General features: G+C 39.1%; 1 protein-coding gene across 2 annotated transcripts in view; it reads left to right on the top strand.

Moving 5' to 3' along the window:
• OSBPL1A (oxysterol binding protein like 1A) overlaps positions 1-25,080 on the top strand; it is a 166,322-nt gene that overhangs the window by 62,043 nt on the left and 79,199 nt on the right. For both annotated transcript variants that reach the window (XM_016195907.2, XM_016195908.2), the window contains one exon: positions 1,785-1,891. In XM_016195907.2, the coding sequence (XP_016051393.2) occupies positions 1,785-1,891 (107 nt within the window). The remainder of the gene's footprint in view (positions 1-1,784; positions 1,892-25,080) is intronic.

Here is a 25,080-nt window from a genome sequence, read left to right as displayed (position 1 = left end):
CCAGTACCTCCTCAGATACCCAAATCTGCAGATGCTCAAGTCCCTCATGTAAAATGGCATAATGTTTGCAGATAACCTACGCTCAGCCTCCTGTATATTTCACATCGCCTGTATACTTTAAATCATCTCTAGAATACTTATAATACCTAATACAGTATAAATGCTATGGAAATGGTTATACTGTATTGTTTAAGGAATAATGAGAAGGAAAAAAGCCTGTACTTACAGGCTTAACTAGGATAGTATATCGCAGCAACAACGTAACATTTCTTTTCCGAATCTTTTCCATCTGCAGTTGGTTGAATTCTCGGGTGTGGAACCTGTGGATATGGAAGGCCAACTGTATTACCAATTCTTTGTTCCCATCTTAAACGTACACTAAAAAATACAGAAACTACAGGGACAGACACACTAAAAGATACTGAAACTCTACAGGGACACATTTTTGAGAGTGAAAAGACCTGTTTATGCCAAACATCCAAATAAGAACTAGAGGAAGCTGAGTCAGTGCCACCTTCAGATATGTTGTCCATCATGTCAACTACAGAATTATTTTTGTCTCTTTTTAGCAGTTTGCTTTTGAATAAAATTACTAGCATAAAATATCATGAAAGGAATTTTAATGTTTTACAGCTAGTGTTGTTGTTCCTTGTCAGCTGCTTATCTTAAACATTATATTATTATTTATTCTATAAACTTGCTTTTAGTTTGGCTCTTATAGGATATAGGCCTTTCTAGGACAAGGCTTCATCCCTTTTTTTTTTTTTTTTTTTTTTACCAATTTATGTGCCCTGCATATAGTAGGTGCTTAATGAGGCCCAAGGATCATTCTTGAAAGGTTAAGGTCGGTGGTGCGAGGGCAGGCTAAATAGCCATCTCAGGTCAATAAAGAAAAATCAAGTTTATTAAAAGGGGACGGGGCTATCCAAAGGGAAGGGCTACACAGCACTGAACCAAAGGGTATGAGGTCCATGATGGCAGCAAAAATATACTTGGGACAGTGAAACAAGGAAGGGCATAGAAGAAGCAACAGGAGAGCCTGGGCTGGGCTGCTTTGGCTCCCTGAGAAGCCAGAGAAAGAAGGGGGCCTTGGAGACAGGAACAGGGGGTAAGCCTGGGATGAGCTGCCGCTGCCCATCGCTCCCTGGTTGCAAGTCTCCTGGGGTCCCCTCCGAGGGTAGAGGGGGGTTGGAGATGGAGATGGTGCTGGTGTGTTCCCCTGGTGGGGAGCATGCACTGGGTCCTTTGTCCTGAGCCTATTTATCTCTCTCTTGCAGGTGGAAATCTTAGGGGAGATCTCAGGGGAGGGAGGGTCTCAATGGAATAAGGATCAGTTTCCCAGGTGTGCTTTTTCAGGGTCGTGGTCTCCACTGATTGGTTGGTGCCAGGGCAGGGGCATTAGTCAGTGCAGCTAGTCCTGAGGCAGTCACTGTGTCACTTGTCTGGTTTTGCTGCTTTTCTGGGCCTGGAGCTGAAACACAACTGAGGCCTAGATGTTATCTTTAGGGAGGAACCGCTCAGGGGATCTAAACCGCTTGACCAGCCATATGCTAGGGGAAGACAGATTGCCCTGGGGACAAGGTTCTTATTTTCTTTCTTGCTAGGCATCTGGGGCTTCCTGCCCTGCTGAGTCAGTGTCCCCCGGTTTCTGTACCTGGCCCATCTAACAATATTGTATGCTTTAAGGTGGCTGGAAGACAGCATGAAGTTAGTAGCTATAAAAATATGTGGTCATAGTTTACTCTGATTACTTAAAATCCCACTTATTTGTGTGTTTTTTATAGAGATGCTTCCATCATTTCTTCAGAAAGTTGAAGTTGTCTCTGAAGCTTCTAGAGAAACCTGTGTAGCTTTGAGCGATTGCCTTAATCTCTTCACTAAACAAGAAGGGGTAGGTATTGTGGAACTGAAATTTTTAGCAATTGTTTGGCTGTCACTTACTGGATCGTCCAATGAGTCACTGCTTTCAAAATGTGCAAAGGTAGGAGAAAATTGTATTAATAAAGGAAATGAAGGCTTCATTCGTCATCACATTTTAGAACTTACTTAGTTGGCTAGTTATTTATTTGAATTTTTATAAGTTTATTTGAGCCAAACTGATGACATATGCCAAGGAACAAGATCTCACGTGCTCCCAGAGCTTATTTATTTTTAATTAAGCAGGATGGGGCTGAAGTAACTTCTGTTCATATCACCTAATTCATTTATATAGCCGTATTTAACAAGTATGTTTTAAAGTTCTTAGAGTGAAATGTTTCAATAGGGTTATGAATATATTTCTAGAAATCAAAGGTCTTTATATGAAAACTATATAATACTTTTATTTAGAGAATAGAGTGCTATCATACTTACCTATGTGAACTGAACTCAGTGGGTTAAGTGTTTTTTGTGACCTTTTTCCTCACTGTCTTCCATGCAAAGATTTGCCATTTGCTTTTCCAAATATGAGTAAGAGTGGTATGCTTGTCCATTAGTAGCTCTTTTCCTAAAGACTGAAAAGTTGTAAAGATGAGTTTTGGTTGCCTGAAATAGATTTTTTTTCTTGTTTTATGTCCCCCTCCCCCCATTTTTATGATTTTAATGCAAGGTGAGTAGTAGGGGATCTTCTTTCCCATTTTGTTAATTTCTACTATATGTATAATCTTCAACTTTTTAGATTGACACCACCAGATTTATTATTCTCGTTACAATTTATGTGTTCCATTTAGTGAGATTAGATTTTGATAAAACAGGATAGATGAATATGGTTTTACTATGTTTCTCTTATATGTAAAGATCTAAAATTTTATTTTCCCATGATTAGAATAGAAGCCTTGTGAGGTCATACAAATTCCTAAATGCTATGTTTGTTAACCACGGATTTCATATATTTTATTTGGAGAATAAGAAAAAATATGTAAATAATCAGAATTTGTTTAAAAGAAACTTACAGAAAGTCAACAGAATTCTGTTAATGCAGGAAAACACGTACTTTTTTAAACATTTTAACCCTTTGTGGTCATATTAAATTTGGACATAGGTGTCGTACTGGCCGGAATTAAGAGCTTTCAGAGAAATTATGAACTGATACATGAATGAATAGAGTTAAGGTTCCTTGCTGTGGTGGCTGAGAGCAGACATACAACCGGAACGGTAAAAAAGCTTTGGTGGCTGAGAGTAGACAAACGACCGCAAAGGGTTAAATGGTTGATTCTTCTAATATTGTTTGAAGATATCCTCTCTCAGCATTTGTCGTTGGTGGTTTGCAGACTTAATATTCTAGCTTATTTAAATGAGGAATGATTTAGTGATCCGAATAATGTAAATAGGATGATAGCATTGATGTCATGGGTTTCAGGTACTATTAGTACATTGTAAAACCAAATTTCACTCACATCTTGTATGTGGTACCTGAGGTATTGGCAACTTTTGTTTTGTTTTGTTTTGCTTTAGAGATGTACAATTTTAAGGTGAACACTAGATTAGAAATAATTTAATTTCTGGAGAAGCGAACCTATGCTAATTTTAAAACGATTTGTTTAAAAAAGTAGCCTAGGTAGTCACCTCTCTGAAAATCCAGATGTATAAGAGTATTAGCTTAAAGTTTAGAGTAATTAATCATTAGCCTTTTAAACTTGTCATGTGGATTAAATAAGATAATATAAGCAAAATGCTTAGCATAGCTCCTGACACAGTCATCCCTGAGTGAAAGTCAGCAGTTTCTATTGTAGGATGCTCACTAACGCTTGTGACCCCTTCTTCGGATGCTCTCTTGGATCTTTTGTGTCTTTAACATTGGATTTATCTTTTAGGGGGGAGGAGGTGGTGGTGTCTAAAGAAAATCTGACTGTATTTATGGAATGATTGTGTCGTTTCCTTCATTATTTAAGTGATGATGGACTACTTCACGTTCTTGAACCTTGATAGCTTCAACTTTCAAATAAGGGAGACCATATAGAAAGTTGTTAAGAGCACCGGTCTGAAAGTCTAATGGACCTATTTTATTTAATTATTTTATTTATTTTTATTTTATTTAAAAATTTATCTTTATTGTTGAAAGTATCATAGATGTCTCCCTTTTTCCCCCCCATTGACACTACCCTTCCCCCAGCCTTCACCTCTTTTAAATGTCAGTCTTTTCCCTCTAACCAGTTGTGGGATCCTGGGCAAGTTTCTGGTAAAACAAAAAAATATAAATGTCCCAGAGTTGGGTGTGGGAATCAAATACGTGTAGATGAGTAGTATGTCTACAGAGCGTATTAGCACATCGTGTGGCTTGCGGTAATCATTTAGTAAGTGCCGGTTATTGCTTCAAACTTTTAGAATATATTTAGATTACTTTTCAGTAATTCTAAGAAATATCAACTCTGTGAGACCCTCAGTGACATTCATAGATTTTCTTCTGAGAAATATGAGTATAGACAATGAGAAGGCCTTTAAAATATTTGAAAGATAAACAGCATCATTGAAGTTACTCTTTCAAATGACTAAGAATTACAACCAAGGAAATGAATAGCTTCACTGAGACCATAGTGGAATAACTATGGACTGTAATTCCTTGTTATCCAGCATCATAAACTGTACTTCTGTTATTTGCACATGTTATTAAAAGAGCAGTCAAAAGCTTTAAACTCACATAGATGTGGGTCTAATTCTTGACTCTGCTATTTAATCTCTCTTTACCTCAGTTTTTAAATACAATCTCCTTTTTAAAGTGATAACCAACCAAAAAATAGTGTTTTGAAGAGTAAATGAGATCATATTGGCAAAACACCTTGTATAGTACCTGGCATAAAGGAGGGACCCGATAGATGTAAATGATCCCAATCCCCAGGGCAGAGTAACTGTTTTTATTCTAATCTTTGCTTGATGACAGTTATTCTAAATGTTTGACATTTATTTATTTTAATTATTGATTTTAGAGGAGGCCGGGGGGGGGGGGAGAGAAAGAGAGAGAAACATCGATTTGTTGTTCCACTTATTTATGCATTCATTGGTTGATTTTTTTTAAAGTATATCTTTATTGATTTCAGAGAGAGGAAAGGAGAGGGAGAGAGAGAGACAGAAACATCAATGATGAGAGAGTCATTGATCGAGCCTGCAACCCGGGCATGTGCTCTGACCGGGAATCGAACCCCGATCGCCTGGATCTCAGGTTGACACTCAACCGCTGAGCCATGCCCGGCTGGGCTCATTGGTTGATTCTTGTATGTGCCTTGACCAGGGATCAAACCCTCAATCTTGGTATATGGGGACAATGCTCTAATCAACTGAGCTACCCAGCCAGAGCCTCACATTTATTTCTTAAACTAAATTTAATATTAGTTTTGGTTTCAGGTGTACAACATATTAATTCAGCATTTATATACCTTATGGTGTGATCATCACAATAAGCCTAGTGACCATCTGTCACCATACAAAATTAATTATGATGTTATTAGCTATTTTCTCTGTGGTTCCTTATGGGTTTAAAAAAAATTCTGTCTGATTTTTAGATCAACTGTGTGCCTGCCTCTAGCCAAGGAATACTGATACCTTCTGATTTACTCTTTAAACCTCATGTTTATTAAAACGAAAACCAAATAAACCAACTTGGTAAAATTATGTCACAGTAAGAGTAATCTGCCTCTTTGTGAGAAACTTAAGGGTTTACAATGAGCACAGGCCTGAGTGCCTGGATTTGGGACCTTCTATTTCTGTGTTATGTGGGTGTTATTTGCTTATTTGGGAACGCTCTGATATGACCCAGATACTTGAGGATTCCATATGACCGCTACATAAATGAGGTGTTACATAGACATATTTTATATGTAAGTAACACTACTCGTGTTGAAAAAGAAAGCTGCAATAAAATCTGTAAAGTTTGAGATTGATGTACTAAAGGAAAACGTACTCGATTTTTTTAGGGTGATATACTTTGGAAATATAATAGGGTCCTATTGAAAAGGCTAGAAACTGGTTTCATGAATTATGTTTGTTTCTGTAGTTGTCCTCACCAGAGGGTGGAATCAAAGTGGTTAAAATGTCACACAGAGGCCATCATTGGTTCCCTTCCAGTTGTGTATTAGTGAGCTCCCCTTGGTGTTAGTCAAACCTGTTTTTCCAAGGTAGGAACTTGCCGACTTAAAGTTAGTGTGAGCTCACATGTAAGATATTTCTACTTCCATGTTAAATCTCCTAACTGCTAAAGAGCTGTAACCCAAATGTGTGATTGGAATGATAGTGATGCTAGGTTTGTGACGTAATGGAAAGATCCAGACTAAACTGGAACCATCCGAAAGGTGCTGCTACCCTGAACCAGATGCCTATGTCTCTGGAGATGTATCATGCCCTCACTTGGACTTGTAACTCTAACGTCATGGTCTCTAACATTCACGTAGCTTCCTGTGCTGTTCAGAGCCCTTTAGTCATTGTGTGTCCCTGGCCCCTCATGTTTATACCTTTCAGGCCTTCCCCTCTGCCTCACCCCTCTAGTTTCCCCATCCCCTTCTCCTCTGAGCAGAATTCTTTATTAACCACTAGGCAATCGTTGTACCTGCTGACAACTCCCTACCACTCCCTCACCCCAGCGTCTGTCTGTCTCCTTTCCTTTCATTGGAGGCGTCTGTCCTCCATTCTGCTTCCAGATCAGCGCCTCTCTCCCCCTGAATCCGCTACCCCCTGACAGCTTCTGCCTTCCCTGGACCCTTTCCAATTCCAGTTTGAAAGGGTGATACCTTGTTTTTACTTCCTTACTCCTCTGCTAGTCCACCGAAACCATTCTGAAACCATTCTCGCCAATTTCTCCTCGTTGCTGAGTCAGAGGATACCCTTCAATTATCTTGCTTGTCCTTCAGAGGTCCTGGCCTTTGACTCCTGCCTGCTTGCTAGAATTCTCTGGATTTCCACCGCGCCTGCCTCGGAGCGCGTCTCCTTTGCGCAGCCCCAGCTTTCTTCTACGGCGCCTTCTCTCCTGCCTGAGCCTTGAGTGTCAGTATTCCCTAGGTGCTCGTGGGTGGCCTTCTCACTCAGCATTCTTCCTACGTGGCCTCTCCCACTCCTCCCGCCAGAAATCCATGACGACTCAGGTCTGTACCGTAGACCTGTCCTGAGCAATGAACCTGTATATCCGGCTGCCTTTTGAACATTTACATGAAGTTATATCAGAGGTATTTCGAAATCAATGTATCTAAAATGGAGTAGCTCAAGGAATTACTACCTATTTAGTATCTCAAGCCAGACACATGTGAGCTCCTTTGGTTCAGCTTTCTCATTCCTACCTTCGATCAAGTCCTGCAATTTTTAATTCCTGTATCTCAGTTATCTCCCTTTACTCCCTCTCCCCAACCCAGCACACACATTCCCCAGTGCCACTCTATAAGGTGAAGCTCTCAGGATGTCTCTGTTGCATGACTGCCACCATTTCCCAATCCCAGGTTCCACCCTTCATAATTGGGTTAGGTGCCCCTCCTGTCCCATGAGTTCCTTGCTATTGCAGCACTTATCACATGGTATCATTACATATTTACTTGCCTATATATTCACTGAACTGGCTCTCCTTAAGTAAGCCACTGTATCTTAGTTATTTTTGTAGCATTTGTGTCTAGCGTAGTACTTGGCATGTAGTAGACAGTTAATAAATGTTTGGATGATTGAATAATGGATCTACAAAGGAGAGAATAGAAGGTTTTACATCGGACCAGTCAACTCTTTCTTTGACCTTGAACGAAATAATATGTTCGGGAATTGCATTTCCAAATCTGAAATTCCATTTCCAGAATACAAATGAATTGTTTCACTTGTAGTTCCTCAGCACAGTACCTGGCACATTTTAGGTGCTACGTAAATTAGCTTCTAAAACAAATTAGCCTGTGTTGTTCATTGTTTTGTTTTTTTTCTGCATAGTACTACTTTATAAACTGAATTTATTCTCTGATTTTCAGGGCCTAGGGAGAGTCTGTAGCAAGGGCTCCTTTAAGTACCAAATAAGACTTTATGAAATACAACACTACTTAGTATTAAAATAGAAAAGAAAACAAACTGACTTTTTGAAGATACCATGAAGCCTCACTGACATTAATTTCAAGTTTTCTGAGTATGGCATTGTATCTAGACCTTCTGCATCTATAGTGCAAACACAGCCGCCACTGTTGGAACGGTGAATTTACCCTAGGAGCTTGCCAAAGAAATAATCAAATTTGTTCAGTGTTACTCTGTTCCCTAAAGTTTGAGGACAGATTTATACACATTAGAAAGATTTAAAACTACTGTTGTAACAAAGTCCGCCCCCAGCCTCACTCTTAACCAGGATTTTCATGGGCCTGAACATCCCACGTAAGTGTAGTATTCATGTGGCGGGTCTTCCTGGCCTTTGGGCCTTTGTCTACCCTCCAAGCCTGGCTGGAATCAAGCCATCCATTTCCTGTCTGTGGGCTTCACATTAGCAGGCTTAATACTGCTGTTTTTCCTTATTGTACAAATGGTAGCCCAGACAGTATACAAAACAATGAATGTGGAGATGAGCTCAGCTTTTGTTTTAAAATTGGAAACACTAACTCTTCAGTATAGGACTGTCAGTTATCTTCGAGGTGGAAGACTCCAGAAGAGAAGATTTCTCTGCTTTTCCCCAGGGGCTGGCTGGCCATTTAAAAGTTGTCAGGGCCGGCGTCTCCAGCAGAGGGCTTGAGCACGCAGCCCACTCTAGGACCTGGCAGGAGCCTCTGCGGGATGCACGCAGAGCCCGAGTAGCAGTTTCCTTACTTCCTTCCCCAAAATTCCCGGGAGCCGTCCAGCTGGCTCGCTCGGAGGCTGAGTGCAGGCGCTGGCCGTCCCCCGGCCGGTCCCTACCTGTGCCTCCAGGCGACGCCGGGAGGGAAGGCGGGAGGAGGGCCGGGAAGAGCGGCGGCGCTGCCCCCGCCGCAGGCCGTCCCCGCCGCGCGCCCGCACCCTGCTCAGCCGGGGGAGGCCGGCTCTGCGGCCCAGCGGCCCTCTGGCGGCCGCGAGTCCAGCGCGCCGCCCGCCTCTGCTCGACCTCGCTGGAGACGGGCGGGCCACGCTGCAGGAAGGTGACTTAGGGAGACCTTGCGGTGGCACCCTGGGTTGCGCCTCCCGCCGGGGCTGGAGGGGAGGTGGAGGAACAGGCCGAGCGCATTCGGGCTGGAGCTGGCGGAGGAGCACAGGGCGGAGCGCGCCGGGGATCCCCAGATCCGGCCCAGGTGGGTGGGTGTGCGCGGCTGCGGGGGGCTTTGCCGCGCCAGCTCGGAGGACGGGGCCCTGGGGAGGGAGGCGGGGGGAAGGGTGGCCGGAGGAGATCGAGGGATGTGAGTAGATCCAAGAATAGTTGGACGTGTGCGCGGAGGGAAGTGCAGCCGCTCCAGCCGTGGCCGTGGGGGGGGGGGGGGCGCGGGAAGCGGGGAGACCCTGCCCAGCGTGGGGTCTCCGCTTGCTCTGCGATTGCGTCTGGTTCCCACTGAAGAGCTCCCGGGGGAAAAGCCCGTGGAATAATACTTTTTTTTTTTTCACCTTAGTATTGGTAGTAGGTCAAGTGGGGCCGGAGTGGGAGGAGTAAGGCTGTGAAAGACATTATTGTCCTAAATAACCTTCCGAGTTGGTGCTTTTTGTGTGCCTCTGCCCTGGCTGACATTGAGATGAACTTCGCGTTCGCTGTTCGGAAGCCACTGAAATTCCGAGGAGACGAAGGGAAATGTATGAGTGGAATGACGAAAGAAAGGGCAGTTTCCCCGGGCTTGGGGCGTGGGGAGGTGGCGTTCAACTTTGTTTTAAGGATTTTTGATTACTCATCGGCGTTCTTTGTAGCCTAAACCAGAGGAGAATCACGTTCCCTGGCGCTGAGAGCATGTGGTTAGTTGTTTTGTGTTTTCTGTTGTGCTGGTGTTTTTCTGGATTTGGAGGGAGGGTGGGAAGGAGGGGAAGATGCCAGGGAAGAGTCTGGTGCAGCTTTTGAGTTATTAAAGCTATTAAAAGTTTCTTAATTTGAGTTAGGTTCAAGGGCAACAAAAGCATTTTATTTTGAAGACATAGGGTTGCTTAGCAGGAATCTTTTTCAACAGAGAAAAATGCTTGAAATGCGTGTTGGTGGAGTAATGTGTAGGCTAAGAACACGGGAATCGAAATGTAAATTTTCTTTCCGTTTGAGGACACACCAGAGTTAATCTCTGGTCTAAATAAAGTTTGATTTCAGCCCTGAAGCTGATGACTTTGGCAAGGAGCTCAGTTTTAATTGAGTAGATATTTAATCTGAACATGAAGACCAGAGAGCTATTTTGGCCTTTATCCCAGTTACTACTTTTACTAGGCTCTGGGATCTTAAAAGAATTTGTATCACTGTGAATATAATTGCAGGACTCTAGTCTCCCCTTAGAAGCTCTTTAAAGGTTAATTTTAGGGAATTTCTTTGATGGAGAAAGTGACCTACGTAATCTCTCTCCATTCAGTCATGCGCCTTGCAGAATGGGGGAAAATTAAAAAGCTTATTAGATTTTCCATATTAAAAGCAAATACATGTAGCAGTATTCAAGATAGTATATAAATATAGTTCAAGTACATTTTAAAATTGTACACAAAATAGGTTATGCAACATTATACTCTAAGCTTTATGTATAATTTATGACAGTCATCATTTTTATTCTCTTAAAAAGCTTTTGTAAACTTACTAATATTTTTGGCACTCAGATATATAATTGTGTTTATCAGCTCCATGAGGATTATAAAAAACTGGGATCCCTTTAAAAATGAGAAATTTTTTCATTTTTACTTGATCTGCATTATTCAACATACATTCCTAAATTTTTAACTTGCTGTATATGTAATCCAGAAATATACTGCTACAAATTAATTTTGGAAGCAGGTAGAACATAAGTTAAACACAATAAAGATTATGTAAAATGAAGCTGGATTTCATTTTGATAACTTTTCTGAAGTTTTTAACAAAAATACATAAGGTTTTAATTAGTAGCATGGTGTGTGTGTTTGTGTGTGTGTGGCTTATCGTGCTTGATATAACCCAAGATCTTTCCTGATCACATTTTTGTATCTCACAGTGATACCAAGACTGTAGCCTGCATGCAGTTGTTTGTCTTGTCCCGTCATATTCCTATTAGCTCCTATTAGCGCAGTGCCTAACTTAAACTCTAGCTGATGAATTGTGAATAAGTTATAGGTAGATACATTTTCCTCTCATTTTAACTTCAGAGTGTTAAGTTTGTAACTCCTGTACATTTTTATAATGGCCCATCATAAACTTGATGTCGATTACTTTATGTAGCATTTTATATAGCATACTTGATGTAATATTTGAGGTTTTTTCCCCCCTTAATTCAGTCAGTATTTTCAGAATGTTTACCTTGTCGGATACTACTATACCAGTCAGTCTGTCTTCATAGACTTTAGAGTTCACCAGAGGAGCCAGATGACCAAAAAGGTTCTTTGAGAAGTCAAAACATACCCAGAGGGAACAGAACAGGATGAATTCTAGAAAATGGTTCATTAAGACTGGAACAGAAGGGGGGAAATGTCGAGGCTAGATGAAAGAAGCAGGGTCTTCTTTGAAAGACTTTGTAAAATAAGCCCAAAGAGTTTGAATCTAACTTGGCCAGTTGGAATCCCTGAGAGATTTTAATCAGGGGAGAGATTTAATCAGATTTGCTCCTTATGAGAAGGATTAGAAGACAGGCCTTGAAAGCAGGCCACCAGGTACAGGATTCAAGAGAGAGAATCAGAGTCTGGACCACGTTGGTGACTGTTGGAAAGGAAAGGAAGATACAGAGCCGAGAAAGACTTAAAAAAAATAAACAACATCAATAAGAGCTGGTAATAGACTGAATATGAGGAATGAGGGAGGGAGAAGGTGGGATCATAGATGACTCCCAGGTTTAGGGCATAAGTCACTGGATAGAAGGTGACTAATGTAGGTAATAAAGGGAGTAGGGAAGAATGGATTCCCCTTTGGACATGAGATCCAAGTGAGGTTGTTCTTGCTTGCCCAATAAACATTTGGGCATCACTAGTATTGGGAGTCACCTGAATACACAGTGATGGGGTAAATAAACAATATTACCTAGGAGAAGTATAGCTTGAAAGAATTTGAAATGAAAGGATTGAATACTGACATTAAAAGACAAGTGGAAGAAAAGGAGCCAGTGGAAGCACTGAGAAAAAGCAGCCGAAGAGGCAGGAAAAGTCTAGAAGAGTAGAGACCAGGGGAGACAAGCTGGCCAAGAAGTGTGTTTATTAGACTTGGTAGCCAGTGGTCATTGCAGTCCCTGAGGGAAGTTTTAGAAGCATGACATTGGAAGAAGCCAGATTGCAGCAAGCAGAGAAGTAAAAGGGAAGTGAGAGAGTAGAAAAAATGAAGCTAGACTGATTCTGTCGTGTAGACAGTCATAATCTGTGAGTAATTACAAGTTTGGTCTTTCAATCCTTCTACCTATTATTTTTTCTTGTTCCTGATGAAAGCAGGGCGGCCAGACTGGACCTTTCATGACAATGTTGATTAAAAGCTGAGATATTGGAAATCCCTGTTCATCTCTGATTTTCAAGGAAGGCTTGCTTCTAACTTCTAATGATCCACTGTTAAGAATAATATTTAGTAACTACTATTTATCAGATTAACAAAGTTCCCTTTTGTTCTTAATATTGTTGAAATTTTTAAAAATTTTTTTTTTTTTACCATGAAAGGGGCATTGAATTTTATCAAATGCTCTTTCTGTTTCTATTAAGCTTTTTTTTTTTAAAAAAAATTGTTAAGGTGGCAACTTATATTTTTAGACTTTTTCTAACGCTAAGCTATCCTTATGTACCTGGAGTAAATCTAATTTGTTCATGATGCACTATCTGTAACACTCTCCTCAATTTGGTTTCTTTTGGATTTCAGCATCTGTTTATGAATGAGCTCGGCTTGTAATTTCTTTTTTTGTTCTGTCCTGTTCAGAATTTAGTGTGTGTGAAGGTTACACTGACCTCATAAAAGGAGCTTTGGAGAATTCCCTCTTTTGCTCTTCTCCGGAAGAGCTTGAAATGGCCTTTTCCTTGAAAATTTAGTAGAACTTTCTTACAGAACCATCTATTTGTGAGATTTTAAAAAATTACTAATTGCGTGTATTTAATGGTTATGGGACTAAAGTTTTAGTTTTCAATTTTTTGTATCAGTTTTGACAAGTTATATATTTCTAGGAATTTATATCTTTTATTCAAGTTTTAAATGAATGAAATGATGTTCATAATATTTAAAAAATGTAATGATATTTGTACGTTTTTGTAATAATGTTCATAATATTTTAAAAACGATCTTTTTAACTTACGTTGGATCTGTGATTATGTATTCCTTAACCTAATCTTTGTCCAATTTTTCCTAGTACTTATTTGGATGTTTCCAAATAAATTTCTTTTTAAAAAAATCAGCCCCATTAAGGCTTTGATTGATTATTTTTTCGAAGACCTGTTTTTAGCTTTATTTGTTTTATCTTTGTCTTTTAAATTAATTTTTTATTATCTCTGTCACCTTTTTCTTAATTTTCTCTCCAGGATTTGTACATTTGTTACCCTTTGTCTCTTGAAAGAGAATAATTCGTTCTTTTCCAGATTTCAGGGTGTGCGTTCGGCAGTTGGGTGACCGACCGCTGCCAGCTTTACCGTTACTTTGTCTTTAAGGACGCGCGCCCCGGCCCCGGCCCCGGCCCCGGCCCCGGCCCCCGATGGCGCTGCTGTGCGCAGCGTGGAGCTCTGCCCCGCCGGTGCTTAAACGCCTCAGACTGGGGGAGGCCTTTGAGCACGCACACATTTTTCTCTTGGGCCCCTCTCCCCCGTTTCACTGCCTGGCGTTTTTATCTCCTTCCCGCCTTGCTGCTCACCCTCCCTTCTTTTCCCTCACCCCTCACAGCTGCTTTTCTATCCCTTGGTCCTTGGGTGGTGGCAGAAGAACCATCATTTTCTTGCCTCCTTCCCCACTTTTTTCTTCTGTCTCCCCAGTTTTCTGCCCACCCCCCCATACTTGGAGGATTTTTTCGTTATCTGCTCAACACACTCCATCCTGTCCTTTCCGTCTCCTCTGACCCTCGGCTCCAGGATCTAAGAGGACAGGGGATGAGCTGTGGCGCTCTGTCTTCGGGTACTCTAAGGTCCCCAATTCTTTGCCTCAGGATCTTTGGTTTTCCTCTTACAGTGCAATGCAACTGATGACCAGGTTGGGGAACGCTTAGGAAGAGAGCGTGGGTGGTAGAAGATGAACCTGCAGTTACTTGGGCTCCCGAGGTTTGGGCTCCAGCACTAGTGACCCTTTTTCATGCTCTATGACTGGGCAACTTGGTCCCGGGCCTCACATTCCTGCCGTGGGACACAGGATTGCTAACATACAGCCTCTCCTCTCCCCTTCATGAGTTGCTGTGGGACTCAGATGAGATAAGGGATAAACTGTCAGTTTATATAAGATCGTTTCCCCGTGCTTTATCTTCAGAAAAGTATCTTGGAAGGGTTTTGTGCTCGATTCAGGGACAGAGAAGTTGAGTGAACGTGGTTTGTGGCATAGGGCGTTGGATCAGAAACACCCTGATGGGAAAGCAGTAGGTGGCGGTGGATGTGACAAGGAGCACAGGAGTTCTGCTCGGTGGCTCAGAGGTTCAGGGGAGGTGTCTGTCCTCTAGCAGAAGGGAGCTACTCAGAACCTCCCAGGCTGGAGGCATGGACACGATGTGACATCCAGTGGCTAGATACTACCCGGTAGTGACATCTGGTCCTCTACCTATTGTTTGCTACATTCAGGACACCCTGCCTTTTTGAGCTTGAGAAATCAGCCTCCCTTTTAATAATGTTTCTATGAGAGAGACTTTTTGTTGTTCTGGATTCTAAACAGCTGAATTAAAAATGAAGCATGTAAATTTATTTTCAGTAAAATTTAATTTTGAGTATTTTCTTTACTCATTTTTATTATACTTTGTGTTATGGATTAGTTGTTTAAAATCCCCAAATCATAGACTCAATCTTAGATTGTAGAGTACCTAGTCTGGTCATTTTAATTTGGGGCCTTGGGTGGATGCCAGTCCAGGAGACAGATAAAAGGAAAAGCACCTCCTCATCCAAGGCACCTTCATAAAACACAGTGTGAAATGATTGACATGGTTGATCTCTTCTCATTTATCCTGCAGAGGAGGAGAGAAGGGCCTGGGTAGAGGATCAGCTACTGTGCCAAGTTTATGTAGCGAGGAGGGGGCTGTACTTAGAGCTAAATCCAACATGCTGCCTTCAAACTTAGTGCCAAAGAGCAGCCCCACTATATCGCACACGGCTTAATCCATTACAGAAGACAGACCATCTTGTTTCAGAGCTGTTGTGGCCTATATAAGCTCATTTCTCAACTTGACAAAATGATACCAACTGTAGAAATAAGCAGATGGCTAAGAATATTCATGTCTTCAGATTTTGCACAGAATACCTGCATTTGGGTTCTCAACAGGAAATGCTGTCTATCTTTTTGGACAATTTTGCTTGGTGGAGGTCACATTTTTGGATGATATGGAATTTAACCATTTCTCTAGATCTTTTAAATTTAATCCTAAAATTAGACTATTAGAATGCTACAGTGCGTGCTATATTTTCTCAGTTTTCTGAAAAGTGTCCCTCCCTCAGCTGTAAATTCAAATTATACCCTCAATTTTTATTGAGGGGCATTAAAAAATTGGCTTAATGACTTATTATTTTGCTCTAAAATACTCTTATTCCCCAATATATTACTGTGAGGAATTAGAACTAAGGGCAGAGAGGGAGTTTGTTTTCCCTAAAGAATTGATATATATTTTTTTCCTTGTGGACAATTAAAAGGGCATAATTCTATTTCTCACTCTGTTTTGGCCTTAAGAGAATTCAAAGCCAGGTTTGGTGGCTCATCTACAGTATCTGTGTAGGCTCAGTCACTTGTAGGTCTGACCCTAGTTCCTTCAGAAATTATTCTATGTTTTCATAGCCCCTTTTCCCATTTGTCTGCAGAGCTAGCACAGGAAAATGAAGATATGCTTTGAGAAACCTATTTTGCTTTCTTAGTCCCCATGTAGAGGTGAAGGTAGGCTTGACTCTTCTCAAGTATATTAATTTCTTTGCCTCATATTTTGTATCTGTGGTGATTCAAGCATATCTTCATTTTCCTGTGCTAGCTCTGCAGACAAGAAAAAAATCATTTTCAAATACACAATTAATTATCCTTCAAAATACAACAGCAAATCAACTTTTGGCATTTAAAGTACAGAAAGATAATAAATATAAAAGTAGAATACAGAAATATAGACTTAAGCTTAGTCTTAAGTCCATGAAAACCTCAATATTCATGCCTGCTTTGTGCAGTTTTTTACCCACTGGAGGTAAAAGAGGGGACTAAGGAGAACTGAAGCTGTGCACCCTCCACCACACCTCAATCAGAGAATGATTAACCTGAGCGCTAAAATTGGGTAGGGGATTTAACATAGCTTACATTAAAATTATTATTTGATACTTAGCCATATTTAAGACTATAGCATTTCTATAAACAGTGAAGTCAAAGGAAAATTTTTAAAATAAGATGGAAACTTGGCAAGACTACCATCACAAAATTATGAAGGAATATTTCTTCCATTTGCAAAAATCCTGTCTCCAATGTCCTGCCTGCTAGATCACCATTTTATGCACTGCGTAAACATATTGACAATATAAGCATATAGGTCACGAGCTTGGAGCCTGAGTCAGACCTAGGTTTTGAGTATTGGCTCTGTCACTTACTAGTTATGTGATCCTAGGTAGGTCATGTAATCTGAATAAGCTTGAGTTTCCTCATCATTAATACTACCTCACAGGATTGTGGGAGGATGATACGAGATTATAGTTCAAGCATTCATCATAACATCTGGCATATAGTAAACAGATGTAGAAATCAACTCCTGCTCTTCCTGCTACTGTTAGTTACTATTATATATGAATTGCCTCTTAGGAGAACTCTCAATACTAGAAAGTTAAACCTTACATTAAGGCAAAGGTTTTTTTCTTTTTAAAAAAATTCATGGTTCTAAATCTGTGCTCTGCGGCATCACCAAAAAAGTATGTTTCTTCTTTGTGACAACTCCTCAACTCTTTGGAGCAATCAGTAGATGCCTCTTCCCCCTGGGCCAAACATCTCCAAGTTCCTTCAACTGTTACTGTTAATATCAAGCTTTCCAGGTTCTCCCTCTTCTCATGCTTCACTAATCCCTCAGGTTTTTTGTCAAAATGTGTCATCCAGGAGTGAGACTAGTGTCCCACATGAAGTTCATGTTCAGGGCATGACACTGCTCAGTGGGCTTTGCGTCCTGCTCAGGGGAAGAGCGTCAGTTGCTGCAATGACCTACGAAGCCCCATGCGAGGGGCTCTGCTACCCTATCTCTGGGACCTCTCTTTTGCTTCCTTCTCGTGCTCTGCCTTTGTTCTGAGGAGCATGGCCTCCTGTTCCACAGATTCATAAGCCCGTTCCTACCTCAGAACTTGTGCTGTTTCTCTCTCTGGAATACTCTTCTCCCAGATACTTGCTTGGTGCTGTCCTCGCCTTCATCAGCCCTTAATCCGCTGGCACCTGCGCAGTGAGTCCTCTGGCCGTCCTGTGTCCCAGAATTGCCTTTCCTAGCTTTTTTTTGGTCTTCCATGTTTTCCATCACCTAACACTTTAGCTATTTTCACCCCTTTACGTGTTTTGTTCTCCGCAGGAGACTGCAGGATCCCTGAGTGCAGGGATTTTTGTCTGTCTGGCTCCCTGCTGCCTGGAACGCAGGTGTGGTGTAGGTGCCGAAAGTGTTTGTTGCGTGAAGAGCGTGATGGAATGATTGACTCCCTCTGCTCAGAAGTTGCATCATACTGAGCTTGGAAGGCACACATGGGCGGCACCAAGTCATAGTCATTGGTCATTTTTTTCTTTTTAAAAAATCAGATAATAAATTTTAAGTGCCCCCAAAGAAGGAAAAATAAGAAGCCAAGGTTATTGTTTTAGGACTTCGGGAATTTTCAAATCACTTGGCTTGGTTCATCAATATTTTATTTTAGATATAATTTTATTTGCTCATAAGATTTGTGTTTTGTAAAAATATAGGTTATTAAAACAGGCATATTTCTTCTTCAAGTATATTTTAACAGAGCTTCCCCCAGTAGTGAGCTTAAGATAATGCTGTTTTCAACCCTTAGAATGGCCAGAGCCCCACATTTGGCTCTTGGTCCCTCACGTGTGCCACGCAAAGGTCACTTTCTGTGTGTGCTGTGGCTTGTAAAACCAGGGAAGCACTGCTTTAAGGTATTTAAAATGTTTTCTTCAGATGGAGCTCGTGATTCCTCTCTACCCCACCGCCAGTTGGAGAACTGTGAAAACTTCAAAATAGAATAAAACATCAGAATTCTGTAAAAGCAAGGTTATTGTCTTTCTGGGCTTAATGTTCAGCATATGCAGAAATATATTTTCAGAGACTGAGTTAAGGCATTAGAAAGTGGATTTGGAATCACAGCCTAGTTGTACAGTGGACTGGTTCTCAGCAGTAAAAAGGGAAGGAATGTATATACAGTTATGTGCCACAGAGTGACATTTCGGTGAATGATGGATTGCATATACGATGGTGATCCATAAGATTATAATGGAGCTGAACAATTCCTATTGCTTAAGGATGTCATAGGCCTCCTAACATTGTCATAACATCTAGCCCAGTGCTTTACTCACATGTGTGTGGTGATGCTGGTGTAAACAAACTTACTGATCTTCCAGTCATAAAAATATAGCACACACACTACATACAGTAAGTACATAATACTTGATAATTATAATAAACAACTATGTTATTGGTTTATGTATTTGCTGGACTGTACTTTTTGCTGTTGTTAATCCTCATCTGAGGGTATTTTTTCTATTGACTTTTTAGAGAGTGGAAGGGAGGGAGGGAGGGTGAGAGAGAGAAAGAGAGAGAGAGAAACATCATGTGAGAGAGACACATCCATTGGTTGCCTCCCGCACGAGCCCTGACCTGGGCCGGGGATTGAACCTGCAACCCAGGTATGTGCCCTTGATCAGGAATTGAACCCACAGGCCAACACTAACCATGGAGCCACACCAGCCAGGGCTTTACTGTACTTTTTATCATTATTTTAGAATGCACTCTTTTATTTATAAAAAAAAAATTTACTGAAAACAGTAGGCCATGTTACACCTAGGCCAACAGCAGCCTCACACACCTCATGTTTACTGCATCTCTTGATTACATCGTTTTCTCTTGTGTTTGATTGAATCTTGTCTTGTTATGTAGTTACATGCTGTACAGGCTTGTAGCCTAAGAGCAATAGGCTATACCATATAGCCTAAGTGTGTAGTTGGCTATACATCCTCTAGGTTGTATAAGTCACTCCATAATGTTCACACAACTAAGAAATCTAATGAAGCGTTTATCAGAATGTATCTGCATTGTTAAGTGGCTCATGACCGTACTTGCAACAACATGAATGAATCTGAAAAACATTACACTTTGAAAGAAACCAGACACAGAAGAGTACATCCTACATGATTCCATTTGTGTGACCTTTAAGAACAGTCAACCCTATTGCATGGCTATAGGATCAGTTGGTTGTTAGTTGGGTAGGGAGGACTGGGAGAGTGACTCTAAAGGGACACAGGAGAATTTGGTGAAGAGGGGAATAGAAATGTTCTATATCTTTGTAGTGATGCTAGTTATGTGGGATATGTATTTGTGAAAATTCATTGAACTGCACATCCAAAATGGATGTATTTTATTGTATGTAAATAATCAAAGTTTATTTTAAAAATTTAAGTTGGTAGGGTGTTACTTCTGCTATATATGTAACTTTTCTAGTTATTTTTATCCACAGAACTATCAACTACAGAGCCCTTGAATAAGATCTGAAAATAAGGTTTGGTTAGGTTATGAGTAAACTTTTCTGCTTTTAAAAATTATTGTTTACCTCTTTTGTGGCATATCACTAAAAAAGAAATTTACTTCCAGGATATATAAATCTGTGGTGAGTGATTATATAAGAGTAAGCTATTTTTAGGCAGAAGCGTTGCAACCATGATGAGACAGAACTGTGCTTAACAGAATCTCAGATGGGGTTCCTATACTAGAAGGCTGAGGGAGCCATGAATTCGCCACTGTTTCAGGGTACCTCACAAGCATCCTTTATGTTTGATGCAGTGCGAAGTTTTGCACATTTGTTGCAAAGATTTGATAATGCAAACATCAATTCCTAAGTAGACATGTTTAAGATATTTTGCTAGTTTTAAAATTATGAGACAGGAGTATACAGAAAACTATTTGCTGCAAAATATAGAGAAGAATATAAAAACCAGAACCCAGCAACCGCTGGCAGGATTTTGGTGTCTTAGTTTATTCATATAGACAAACATACAAATACAGTATACATTACTGTTAATATCCTACATTGTTTTTATTTGTATCAGAGTATTTTCTTGTCATACATAGTCTTTGAAAATGTTTGCATAAGAAATATATTACTATTTTAACTCCTATTGTCAGTATATGGGCAGTCTTTTCACTATTCCCTTAATATTGCCAAATATTATCATTTTTATAGCATTATTCAGGTATAATTGACGTACAATAAAGTGCACGTATTTAAACTGTAATTTAGTGAGTTTTGATGATGTATGTTTACACTAGTGAAACTATCACCGCAGTCAAGATAAGGAATACTTCTATTACTTCTGAAAGCTTTTTCCTGCCTTTGGGAATACCTCCCCCTTTTTCCTGCTCCTATCCACAAGCAACTGTTGATCAGCTTTCTATCACTAGAGATTGGTAGGCATCTTCTAGAATTTTACATAAATGGGATCATATAGTTTGTACTTTTTTGGGGTGGTGGTGGAGGAGGTTTGGCTTCTTTAACTCAGCATAATCATTTTGAGATTCATCCATGTTGTTGCATGTATCAATAGCCCATTCCTTTTTATTGCTGAATAGCATTCCACTTTATGGTTGTACCACATTTATCTTTTTCCCTATTGATAGACATTTGGGTTTCCAGTTTGGGGCTGTTACAGTAAAGCTATGTATATTTGTATACAAGTCTTTGTGTGCACACAACCTTTCTATTAGGTAAATACCTAGAAGTAAGGAGAATGGCTGGGTTATATGGGAAATGCATGTTTGTAGGCCTTTTGGGGGGTTTGTTTTTAATTTTTAAAAAATTGAGGTAAAGTTCACAACATAAAATTAACTGTTTTGTGCGTACAATTTAGTGGCATTCAGTAATTCATAGTGTTGTGCAGCCATCACCGCTGTCTACTTCCAAAACATTTTCTCCCCAAAAGGGAACCCATACCCAAATCTCTGGATTTGCCTATTTTGTACATTTCGTATAAATACAGTCACACAATATATGAGCTTTAGGTGTCTGGCTTCTTTTCACTTAGCGTAATGTTCTCAAGCTTGATGCTCATTGTAGCATGTGTCAGTACTTTGTTCCTTTTTATGGCTGAATAGTGTTCCATTGTATGTACATAACATATCCTATTTATCCATTTATGGATATTTTTGTATTGTTTCCACCTTTTGGCTATTGTGAGTAGTGCTGCTTTGAACATTTTTGTACAGGTATTTGTTTGAACATATTTCAGTTCTTTTAGGTATATTCCTAAGAGTGAATTTTCTAGATCATATGATAATTCTGTTTAGCTTTTTGAGACACCACCAAACTGTTTCCCACAGTGTCTGCACCATTTTATATTCTCATCATAAGTGTACAAGAGTTCCATTTTCCCCACTTCTTCACAACTTACTTTCCTTCTTCTAAGTAAAGCTATGCTAGTGGGTGCAGAGTTCTATCTTGTTGTAATCACTTACATTCCTCTGATAACTAAAGATGTTGAGCATCTGTTCATATACTTGTTGGTCTTTTGTATATGTTTTGAGAAATGTCTGTCCAAGTCCTTTGCCCATTTTAAAAATTGGGTTGTCATTCTATTTCTGCGTTGTAGTTCTTTATTTAGTTTAGATACAAGTCCCTTATTGTGGGTATATGGTTTGCAGATATTTTCTCCCAGTCTCTTGCTTGCCTTTCATTTTCTTAACATTATCTTTTGAAAATCAAAAGTTTTGATCTTGATAATGTCCAAGTTTCAACTTTTTCTTTTATATCTGTTTCTTTTTGGTGAACTTTTAAAGAAATCTTTGCCAAATCCATGGTTAAGATTTTCAGCTGTGTTTTCTTCTAGAAGTGTTTTAATTTCAGCCTTACATTTGGGTCTGTGATCCATCAAGAGCCAGTTTTTGTTTTTGTTCTTTATTTGCATATTTCTGGGAGAAACTAAAGACCTGAATAAACAAAGAGAGATTTTAAAAAATTTATATCAAAGGGCTCAATGTTGTTAAGATGTCAGGTCTCCCCAAATTGATCTATGTAGTCAAAATAATCCCAAGCAAAATTGCAGCAGGATTAGTGTGTGTGTGTGTGTGTGTGTGTGTGTGTACATGTAAAAATTGACAAGCTGATTCTAAAATTTATATAGAAATGAAAAGGACCTACAATAGCCAAAATAATTTTCAAAGAGAAGAACAAAGATATAGGACTTATACTACCTGATTTCAACACCTATATAAAGCTCTAATAATTAAGAGAATGTGGTACTGATGAAAGGATACACACATAGATCCATAGAACAGTTAGAGTCCAGAAATAACCACCCACATATCTATATCTATATGTCTCTCTATATCATCTATCTATATCTAATTTATATATATATATCTATGACCTAGATACAGATATATTAAATTGATTCTTGATAAAGGTGCAAGGCAGTTTACTGGAGGAAAGGATTATATTTTTGCTTTGTGGTTGATGTTGACTTTTGTGTATTGACCTTATATCTAGTAACCTTACAGAAATTTCTTATTAAATCTAAATAATTCTAGATTCTTTTGGCATTCCTATTCAGACAGTCATATCTTTTGAAAACATTTTTTTCCTCTATTCTCAGTTCTTATATGTTTAGTTTTCTTGAGAAAGCATGTTACTAGGGCTTTATAAGGTACAATGTTGAAAGAACTTGTGACAGCTTTCTTATTTTATTCCTTATTTTCAGAGGAAAGCTTTTAATGTTTTAGCATTAAGATGTTTGCTCTAAGTTTTTTTGATAGACCTTTTCGAGATTGTTTTATGTTAAAGAAGTTTATATATATTCATACACAAATACCACACAATTGTAATTTTTTTAAAACTTAGTTTATTAATTGGTTTACTTTTACCAATGATTGTATATATTGTAATATCTTATAGTATTTCTACAGTAATTAGAAATGTAGAGATCTTTGAATCCAGTTATGTAGGATTGTATTGATAGATTTTCACCTTACATTCCTGGAATAAATACCTTGCTTAGTTGTGATGTATTTTCTTTTTATGCATAATTCAGTATGCTAATATTTTGCTTATAATTTTTATCTATATTACTGATTAAGATTAGCCTGTAATTTTTCCCTCATATTTTTCTAATCACATTTTGATATTAAATTTATCAGAATCTCTTAAATTTTGGTCAAAGCAACTACATCAATGTATATTACATTTATACATATATACACAGTTTTCCATAAAACATTTTAATTAATTACTTACTATTGAGAATTTCTTTTCTTTGGTACATTGTCTCCTTAGAATTTCATAAAAAACTGGTTCTTATAGTTCATTATTCAAACATGGTTTAGCTGAGACATATTCATAATATCTATAATTTTTCTGCGGTATAAATATCCCACACTAAATTCTTTTTACACGTCTTCAGCAGTTTGTGTACCTTATAGCAATATTTTCGACAAAGGAATATATCTTCGTTTTTCATCACACTATTTTCTGACTACTATTTCAGACTTTTTTGTAGTTTGAGAATAAGTATTTCCCTAAGCGATTTGTAGCGCTTTGTGTTTTCTATTTAAGAAAACCTTAAAGAAATTTCTAAACATTTTATTATATTTAGTGAAAAAATTTAAAGGTAGAGCTCTGGACTGAATGCTGTGTGACTGAAAATCACTAAAAAATATTTTGGAAGATTTATCTTTACCCTCTGGAAGCTCAGACTTCAAACGTTGAGCCAGATATTATGGCTTCATATGCTCATTAGCTTATATCAAGGCATAATAATGACACTTAAGTAAAGGGTGACCAGCATTATATACATCGTATTTCATGGCCTCCTGGAGAACTAGCTTATTGCCATTTGATTATATGTGATACATTTTTACCAGGGTAGCTAACAAAGAACTCATACCAGCATTGGAAGCCTTTGCCATTTTCTCTTTGTTCACATTGCATCATTAATATCACCCAGCCTGGAGCTCTTTTGCAGTGGTCTCTTACGATCTGAGTGTATTTTGTGAATTAACTAAAACTAGATAATATAGTCTATAAATCTTCCTAACCAAGCTCTCAAATTATACTACCTCTGATACCCTGAAAGCAGGGACTTCTGTCAGTCTCTGAAGGTAGTTGCCATACTTCCCTGAGGTTACTGTGCATCCTGCACTTGTCCTTTGACCATGTGACATGTGGACCATATGAAGGCACCATTGTCAATCTGTGTGTATAATATTTTGTCTAATATTTTTGATAAAAATAAATATTAAAGACTTTAAAATATTCCCATGTCTCATGCGCACACTGCACTTTGAGAATCTAACTGAAGTCAGTAAGGAACCATTGAGATGCTTTCAGTAAGGAAATAGCTGCTTTGCATTTTTATAGACGAGCTGGGCAGGGATGTGAAGTGTCTTTTTCTCCAGTGAGGAACCAGCCTCTTATTCTACTTTGTAGCTCTAGCACTTACTTAAAACAGGTATTCAGTAAATATTTTTCAACTCAACTGAAATTCTTCTAAATCAGTCATTTTTATCCAGGAACCGTATCAGAATAATCTGTGGTGCTTTGAAAAAAAACAGTACCAGTATTAGTATTAGTATTAGTATTAGTATTAGTATTAGTATTAGTATTAGTATTAGTATTAGTATTAGTATTAGTATTAGCAGTGGACAAACAAACAAAAAACCCCAAACCAAATAACATTAGCTTAAATAAGTTAGAGGGTTTTTTTTTTTTCCCACCTTAAAGAAGGCAGCA

Source organism: Miniopterus natalensis, chromosome 7, assembly GCF_054644295.1.
Source record: "Miniopterus natalensis isolate mMinNat1 chromosome 7, mMinNat1.hap1, whole genome shotgun sequence".
In the NCBI taxonomy this organism is placed as follows: domain Eukaryota; kingdom Metazoa; phylum Chordata; class Mammalia; order Chiroptera; family Miniopteridae; genus Miniopterus; species Miniopterus natalensis.
Note: the sequence above shows the minus strand (reverse complement) of the source record. Positions and strands in the feature narration are given on the sequence as shown.